The sequence below is a fragment of the Miscanthus floridulus genome, chromosome 11 (assembly GCF_019320115.1).
Source record: "Miscanthus floridulus cultivar M001 chromosome 11, ASM1932011v1, whole genome shotgun sequence".
NCBI lineage: Eukaryota > Viridiplantae > Streptophyta > Magnoliopsida > Poales > Poaceae > Miscanthus > Miscanthus floridulus.
The window spans coordinates 55,292,543-55,301,500 of NC_089590.1; the positions used below are offsets into that span (position 1 = coordinate 55,292,543).

Genomic DNA, 8,958 nt, shown 5'->3' on the forward strand with positions numbered 1-8,958 from the left:
GTCACGCACGTTGGGCTCGGGCGCCCGTGTTCGATTGCTTTCTTTATAATGGTTGTTTTGAGCTTTTTTTTCAGCTGGAATTTTTTTTATAATAAATTAGTTGAAATAGTGTTTTTTTTTCAACGAATTAAACTGGACCTAGACGACGGCTCGTCTAAACAAAGATCTTTTTTTAGACGAAAAAGATACGGGGCTTTTTTTTTTCTTGTTTTGGGAAAAAATAGGAGTCCGACATAGCAAAATACACATAACAGTCTAGATTAAAAAAAACAGTAATGCTGTACGATCCGTCGGACGGCGCCATTAGTGGTCCGCGACGCTGGCCAAACTATCCAACAGACTCACACCGTGTTTCTAAAAAAAAGTTATGGAATACTCCGTTCTCACTTTTCCGCTATGCCCTACCGCAATGTTGATGTGCTCCATCGTGGCCGCGCTCGCACTGCCCCGACGTACTCCACCACAGCTCTCTCCACCATGCCCGCCTGGCCGTCATCCTTCCTCTCCACCGCGCCTCCGCCCCGTCGTGACCTTCTAGAGCGCGCCACCTCTGCTGGTCGGGCCGCTCTCTCCCGTGCGCATCGAGCTGGTGGTGCTAGTGCGCCGCCACTCGCCACCAGCTCGCACCCCGAGGACGCAATCGACCGGCTCCGGCCTCCTCTCCCTATGTTGCAAATATATGTTTTCAAGTGTTTCAGATGTTTCAGAGGTGCGTTGCAAGAGTTTTATATGGATGTTGTAAAAGTAGATCGGGATGTTGCATATGTTGCAAGTGTTTCAGAGGCATGTTGCAAGTGTTTCGAATGCATATTGCAAGTGTTTGTTCGAAATGTTTTCATCTGTTTTAGACGTATGTTACAAGCGTTTCGATCTGGATGTTGCATATGTTTCACACATATATGTCACAAGAGTATGTTCAAAATGTTTCAGCCGTTTCAATCTTATATTGCAATAAGTGTTTTCATGTTGCAAGTTGCAAGTGTTTTATCTAGATGTTCCATATGTTTCACACACATATTTCAAGTGTATGTTCCAGATGTTTTATCTGCTTTAGACGTATGTTGCATCTAAATGTTTCATATTTCAAAGGTACAGAGTCATGGAGCACAGCCCCGGCGCGGGGGATGGGGTGTGGTGAGCTGGGGCCAGCGGATGAGGTGTGCTGGGGGCCGACGGTCGAAGTGCGTGGCGCACCTGGGGGCGTGCGGATGGGGCGCGCTTGTCCAGTCGTCCTCATCCCGGCTCGTGGGTCCTGCCCGTGCGGAGAGAGGAGGGGTTCATGGGGAAGGAGCGCGCGGGGGCGGTGACGGGCGTGGAGAGGAGGCGCGATGTCCGAACTCGCAGAGAGAGGAGGGGGTAAGGAGGAAGGAGCAGTGAGCGCAGTGTTTCCGTGGGCGTGCGTGATGGAGGAGACGCGGGCGTTCAAACGCGCGCTTCTGTCCGGACGCTAGTATCTCCTAAAACACACACACACAGAACAGTCATAATCTCATAACTAAACGATGGACTGTACTGTAGACTGGCCAACTCACCTGGTCTGACCCTGATTTTTGATAGACTCAAATTGTGCTTATGATTTTCTTGATGAGTGCCACACTAGTCATAATCCACTATGAGTGCCACACTAGTCATAATCCACTGCAGAAAGGTACAACATCTATTCTTATTATTAATTTTTTTGCGAAGAACATCTATTCTTATTAGGATTTATGAAAGAATATTTATATCTCACAGATGATAAATCAAGCATAGACTTGTTACAGAAAAACGGTAAGTATACAGGCAACGAGCGTACCGGAAGGATGATCAATAGAACATCACCTCGGCGACTACCGTGCTGCTTGGTAGTGAATAGACCCTACTGGTTGTGTTTTTCATCTTCCTAGTATAAAGGTATGTAGCTGTATTGTGTGATTGAGAAAAATAAGGCCATCAAACCACTAACACAAAAAAATTGATCATTAGTTGATTCAATCCCCTCACGACCATCTTTGATTTTGGCTTTTCCCAAATTTCTCCCTTTTCTAGGTTTTCCTAATTTTCTGGAATCCGCGTGAAAGGCTCAATATTTTTTAATAATCCATGAACGGTGGAAAGGTACAACATCCATTCTTGTTATGATTCATGAAATAATGTTTATTTTTCATAAATGATAAATTCATTTATTGACTTTTTGATGAAAAAGGGTATATATATGTGTGACAGTTCTTACTACAATTATGACCAAAAGAACATGACCTTGCTCGCTGCCCTGCAACTTGGTAGTGAATAGTGTGTGTGTGTGTGAGTGTGTGTTTTGAATTTTGTGAGAGAGAGAGAGAGTGTGTGTGTGTTTGTTTGTGTGTGTGCGTTTGTGTTTGTGTGTACTTATTTTGTCATCATCCTAGTATAAATACATGCACCTCTCCTGCGTGTTTGAGAAAAATGATTCTTTCAAACTACTGAGAAAAATATATAGAGCAGACATAGACTCATAAACAAATAGTGGAATAATGAAGCTATTGCCTTGTCGTTTGGTCCAATAAAAAATGTAGAAATCATGTCATTATAATGGTGTAATTTGGACCAATTTTTACTTATCTCAACATCTCATTCGACCAAGGGGACACCCATGGACCCCATTGGCATGCAATTTTGGAGCTGCGGACTTTTCCCAATCATTGCCACATTATGTCCATTATGATCGAGCAAACAAAGGGCAGTGTCACTACTAGTGCCCACCTAAAAGAAAGAATCAAACCGTGCAATCCATTGCCCGCCTAAGAGTTGAGATAGGGAGTTGTTGGAGATAGGTTTTTTTTCAATCTTGCTAAAAAAATCTAGATTGTGAGTGGGTTTGGAAAACTCTTGGAGATGCTCTTACTACTGTTTATGTTGAACCAACCTAGATCTAGGAAACGCCTCTTCACACCCATTAAGCCTATCAAAAAATGTGAATCCCCAACTCTTTTACAGGCTTCTCCTAATGTTTTATTTCCTAAGTATTTATTTTGTATAAGAGATCTTGCCACGTACCATCTTCATTACAAAGTTTGAACAACCATTTGCTTAACAAACATTTTGTTCTGTAAGTCTAAGTTTAGAATTCATATTCCTCCTTGCTCCTTTGGCTAACAAAGAATATTCCATTTAACTAATCTATACTTCTTTTTATGTTGTTCATTTTACCAGAACAGTCTTGATCTAAAATAATCTATATTTTTAGTACTCCTCTTGGGACCTCATAAAAAGATAGCATGAAGAGAGGTAGGCTAGATAGAACTGAGTTGCTCTCCTAGAGACAATTTTTTTTCTTTCCGACTGCTGAACCTTTTTTTATTCTATTTTCAATCTCTTCCCAGTCCTTATTATTTAACTCTCTGATGTGCATAGGGTTCCTAAATAGCAAAAAGGAAATGAGACAACTTGCAGCCAAACAATTGTGAGTATTATGCCTCACATTCTTTGGCTTGATCGAAGCAAAATTTTTTACTTTTATCCCGATGATTGTTCAAAGGTGCAAAGAAGTAATTTCGTATTCCTTGCCCGGTCAAAATCATGGTGTATAAAAATAACAGTATCATCATCGTAAGATAGATAGACCATTTTCTACCTGATGAGGCATTGCCCCGTTCACCTGTATATTAGTGATCTTGTTAGTGGCGACCTCGAGCTGCACAGGATAGTCACTACTACTCTTGTTGATCAGGGTGGATGTAACGCCCCGGCTCGGGAAGACGACTAAGGCCCACTCTACATGTTGAATGGGCCACACCTGTGAATAACTATCTTGCATTTTCGTCATTGCTTCACGCAAAAAGGGTAATCACCGGAGTTATTCACCTCCTAGGCCCAGGCCTTCTAACTTGGCTCAGCTCTTCTTCAACTTCCAGTGTGGTACTAAAGTTCGGTAGCCACGGTGTTTGCCGCGGTGCTACAGTGAACCACTGGTACATTTTAGACAAGGCTGTGGGATGGCGCATTTCGAACAAGAACGTGACGCTGGTGAACTCAGCCACAATGGCCATGTAATCGCTTTAGCGTTCTATATATAGTTGTGATCAGTCAAAGAGAAAACGCTGCCCTTTGCAGCACCACATTTGCCGGTGTCCACTCTGTTTCGCGTGTGTCCGCCTACCTCGCCGTCGTTTATCTCACCGGCGGTCTTCTAACGTACGTGAATGTTGGCAGTGAGGTGCACGAGACAAGGAGCAACACGTTCTGCAAAGTGTTGTTGCTCTGCCTCGGCCCTCTGGTGCACAGAAATACTTTCCCTATTCTAAATTATAAGACGTTTTAGTTTTTCTACATATAATGTGTTTGCCATGTATCATATATAATGTTTATCTAACTTCGTAGCAAAAACTATGTATCTAGAAAACCAAAATGTCTTATAATTTAAAATGGTGAGAGTAGTACTGGTGCTACTAGAAAATCTTTCCCCCCTCACTTTTGCTCTCTTTTATAAGGCTGACTTCACAACATCACTACACATTACAATACACAACAACAGTAGCTTACGACGGGATTTTGGAAGTGGTCTGCTAACCTCTCTCGGTTCTACTACTCCTGTACAAAACTTCTCATGAGATGCTGAAATGCAGTCTTGCGCACCAAGCATCTCACAAGGTGATGATTAACACGCTGCAGTCAAATACAGAACTGGCTCCTTTCTGCAGCGCCACTGCTGCCAGCTCCTAGCCTTGTTCTCGTCAGAGGAAGCCATCCAGCCAGGCCCCAAGGCTATCATCCTGTGGTCCGAAGATGTCCTGCGGATGACAACACAAACTCATGAGCGTTTTACCTCAACAACACGAGCTCGTGGCCATGACATTTTACAGTAAGCGAACAAGCTAGAGGCACAATATAGGCTTACATCTAAACTGATGCCACCATCTGAAGGTGTTCCAGTGAATGGAAGAGTATTATCCAGGTCAGGCAACCCATCAAACAGGTCCATGCTAGGACCACTGACGGGAAGAGATGCGTCAAGTATGGGTTCGTCCGAGGTAGGAATAGCTGGTGATAATTCAGCAACGCATGCAGAGCATTCCGCTGCTTCAACCTTCACCTTGGATGTGCTACATTCTTCTTCCCCCTGTCACAAATTCAGAAAAGCAAAATGAAAGAATGTTCCCCAGCTAAACAAAATATTTACAGTGATATGAAGAGAGCTATTTTGATCGTCAATCTATATGAACAGAGTCATCTTGAAACATACATAAAGTCAAAACAGAGGACAGCTTTAGCAAAATATGCCCTAAGTTGAGAAATCAAACTATAAAATATGATCACTGCATTTACCTGATCCACCTGGATGTGGGTATACTGCTCGGTGTTACATGGGCTGTTGTTCAGGAGATGGGGCTGGGGAGGACCTGTCGGTGGGGTCCTCTGGAGTTCATGCGAGGTAGGCATAGCTGGTGATAATTCAGCAAAGCATGCAGAGCATTCAGCTGCTTCAACCTTCATCTTGGATGTGCCACACTCTTCTTCCCCCTGTCACAAATTCAGAAAAGCAAAATGAAAGATTGTTCCCTAGTTAAGCAAAATATTTGCAGTAATATAAACCGAGCTATTTTGATCATCAATCTATATGAACAGAGCCGTTTTGGAATACAGGACAGCTTTTGCATTCCTGTACACTGCCAAAATATGCCCTATACTGATGAATGGAGGGAGGGAATACTTCGCAGCAAATTGAGAGATCAAACTATAAAATATGATCACTGGATTTACCTGATCCTCCTGAATGGGGGTATACTGCTCGGTGTTGCATGGGCTGTTGTTCAGCCGACGGGGCTGGGGAGGATTTGTCATTGGGGTCCTAGGATTGATTTTTGCAACAGATGCATCAGATCCAACTGCAACATCTGTTTTAGACTTGTCATTTTTCTTCAATGGCGATTGGTAGAATACTTTAACGACTACCAATTCTCCATTAGTTTCATCTTCGTTTACACCAAGATGGTACTGATGCATCACCCAATTCTTTCTTTCTGGCTTGCCACCAACTTTCTTGGGAGCTTTATAAAGAACTAAGATCTTCTTCCAGCCTTTTCTCACACCATTCTCGTCAAATACGGGATTGGATGATCCGGTCTTATGCCACCTGCTGTTCCCATTAGCAACACCGTCACAAATGTCGCCGGTGGCAATAATCCTTCGACGCTTGCGCTTACCAGTGCCATATGCGTTTAATACTCTATTAAAGAAATGGAGGCAGCTACCATCCATCTTCATACCTAACAGAAAAACAGAAATGTATGAGCGAATCAACTACCTTAAGGCAACAACTACATGACATGAGATAACTTATTAGTTCCAAAGTCATTGATCAATTCAAAAGTAGAATCATGTACCAGGGAGATTTTTGGGATGTGTATAGCAAATTCCCTCCTTCTCGTTTATAGTAGGTATAAATTCATCAATAAGCGTATGGGACACTGAATTTGGCAGGCTGGATTTTGCTTGTAGATGCTGCAGAAGCTCTAGGTCCGTGGGATCAAATTTGACACCAGCAGGAAGTGATGGCCACACCAAAGAAACCTGCAAAGCATGGTATGAGGTTCCAGAAAAAAAAACAAAGACGTCCAGATTGTGAAACATGTCAGTCAATGTTAATTGAAATCCAGCCTTTGACGGCAATTAAATAGGGTCCATGACAGTCATATTGCTAAGAAAGTGCAGACATGACAATGAAGCAATGGCCAATCAATGAATCAATTCTATTAAAAAGAATGGTGAGCTTTAGTTTCGGTGAGGGCTGTGGCCATTAGACTACGAACAGAACACCTTACTACAAGTTATAGCTTCATTGTTTCATATAAGGCTCCTTTTGCATCTCTGTCATTTTGCTACTACATAATGAAACTGTGACATCCACGTCATTTTGCTGTGCATCAAATCTAGAAACAACTCATTAAGTTTAGAGAAAATGACCTACAGAAGTTTTCCTACTTGTGTTGGATCAGAGTGCTTGATGGAAATGATGTCTAGAAAAATATTTTCGAAATTCAATGAGGGCCAATGAAACAACAGAGCAAAAAATACATAGAGCGGTCATAAACTCATAACTAAGTAGTTAACTGAACTTACATTACTAATGTCAATGTCGCAGTCGCAGTTGGTGCATTTGATATGTGGTTTTGCAAAAAGTTCACCAAATCGGAGGGTGAACGACTGAGCTGCGCTTCTTATTTTCTCAGCAAAACCCAACACATTCATAATCCAGGAACTGAAAAAGGTACATCATTCATTTCTGTTAGGATTTAGGGTAGCATCATTCGCAAACAGAAGATAAACTCAAGCAAGAACTTTTCAAGAAAAATAATTAAGTGCAAATGACGATGTGTAGCAGAAACATGATCAATAGAGCATTTGACCCATGGACCCCATTGACATGCAATTTTGAAGCTGCTAACTTTCCCCAATCATTGCCACACTGTGTCCCATTATGATCCATTGCTGCTCCTTCCACAGCAAACACACCAGGAGGCTAAACAGAACAGAGCACTCTGTCTGACATTTGACCTTGCACGACCCTTAGATTAGCAGTCACCATAAACGGAGACTAATACTCTTTGTTCTTACAGCAGTGACTGTCATTTCCGCACCACCTCCTGCTTCGAGGGATAAATAATCAACACGCTGGAATCCCAAATCTCTTCCTTTTTCCGACCACATCAGAATCATCCAAGCCCAGTGTCAGATAAGGTCAGTCGCGACCAGGCAAGGGGCAACACATAGGACTGATCAGTCATCTCGGAAAAAAAAACCACTCCTTATGCTTCCTTCCAGAGGAAGATTCCTCTTGTGCCTCAACAGACTGAAAAAACGATGCACCGGAGTGTATGAAGTAGTAGTACTTGGCATGATTCGCAAACGCAACGTCCAAGAGTTGCCTTTAGTCTTGTACTAGAACACACGGATGCGAAATCCCCTCTCTTCCTCACAACCATCAGAGATCGATGGAGCTCAGCCGAACAGACCGCACAGGATCCATCTCCAGACTCCAGTCCGCAGCAAACAGAGCCTTCCTCTGCTTCCTCACAGCGGAGCTCGTTTCCGGCCGATCTAGAGCACATTCCGTCGTTGTGGCTCAGAGATCATCCTCCCGTCCCGTCGCAAGCAAGCCCAGGAGCATCAGAGCGGCCACATCAAAAACCAGAGCCGCTCGGTTCATCAGACCAACCCCACGCACCAGAATCGCCGCCTCGTCGATCGATCGGCCCGAAAAAACAAGAGGGCCGGCCGCTCCAAATCCGCAGAGGCGAAGACCACCCCCCAGTCCCCCCAACCCCAACTTAACGGAACCGATGGCCTGGCCTGACCGAGCGCAAAGCTAGTACTAGTAAGCAAGAAGATAAACCACCGAAAAACAAACGGCGACTTACGTATCCATGGCCGGGAGCGGCCCCGCGGGGCAGCGGAGCGGAAGCCGGCTGCTGCTGCGCGTGGAGCGCCGCGCACCCCAGCAGGAGTAGGAGAGGGGTGGAGAGGAACCTGTGAAGCTGTGCGAGGCGTGGGAGCACCGGGTGGCCGCGGGCGTGGCTTTTATAGTGGCAGCTCGCAAGGAACGCGGTCTGCGCCAAAAGGGATCGGCTTGCGCGGCCGGTTTTGGCTACCGCCCCAAGCAACCCCCTCACTGGCTCACTAATCACTCTCTCTTTTTTTTCGTGGGACCCTGTTCCCTGTTGTCTCAGGATTCTGGTTCCTGCCCCTGGGCCATGGGGTGCCGCCACTTTACTGGCCGAGGCGCGGCACTCAGCGTGGCACCGTGCCATCTTTTCTTGCCGCGCAAGGCAAATGTGCGCAGCTTGTCATTCTTTTCTTTTCTTTTAATTATAGTTATTCCTATGTGACATACTCCCTCCGTCCCATTATATTTGCACATCTAGAATTGTGCACGCATACCAATGTTATGTGTAAAAGTATGCATCCTGTCACCCGTGGACCCGCACCTCTTCGCGCACGCCT

At 44.5% G+C, this 8,958-nt stretch overlaps 1 protein-coding gene across 1 annotated transcript; it reads right to left on the reverse strand.

Annotated features, from left to right (window-relative positions):
- Positions 1-4,395: 4,395 nt before the first annotated feature.
- On the reverse strand, positions 4,396-8,485 carry LOC136490795 (SUPPRESSOR OF GAMMA RESPONSE 1-like). Its single transcript, XM_066486987.1, has 7 exons — positions 8,376-8,485; positions 7,078-7,216; positions 6,342-6,528; positions 5,719-6,224; positions 5,284-5,478; positions 4,856-5,077; positions 4,396-4,748 (listed from the first exon to the last, which is right to left on the reverse strand). Exons 1-7 carry the CDS (start codon positions 8,381-8,383, stop codon positions 4,692-4,694), a joined length of 1,314 nt encoding a protein of 437 aa, XP_066343084.1. The 5' UTR covers positions 8,384-8,485; the 3' UTR covers positions 4,396-4,691.
- Positions 8,486-8,958: the final 473 nt, after the last annotated feature.

Coding starts and splice junctions, on each gene's coding strand:
- LOC136490795 (XM_066486987.1), bottom strand. Junction 6,225..6,341: donor ACATCCCAAAAATCTCCCTG/GTACATGATTCT, acceptor TTTTTCTGTTAG/GTATGAAGATGGATGGTAGC. Junction 4,749..4,855: donor ATGGTGGCATCAGTTTAGAT/GTAAGCCTATAT, acceptor TGTCATCCGCAG/GACATCTTCGGACCACAGGA.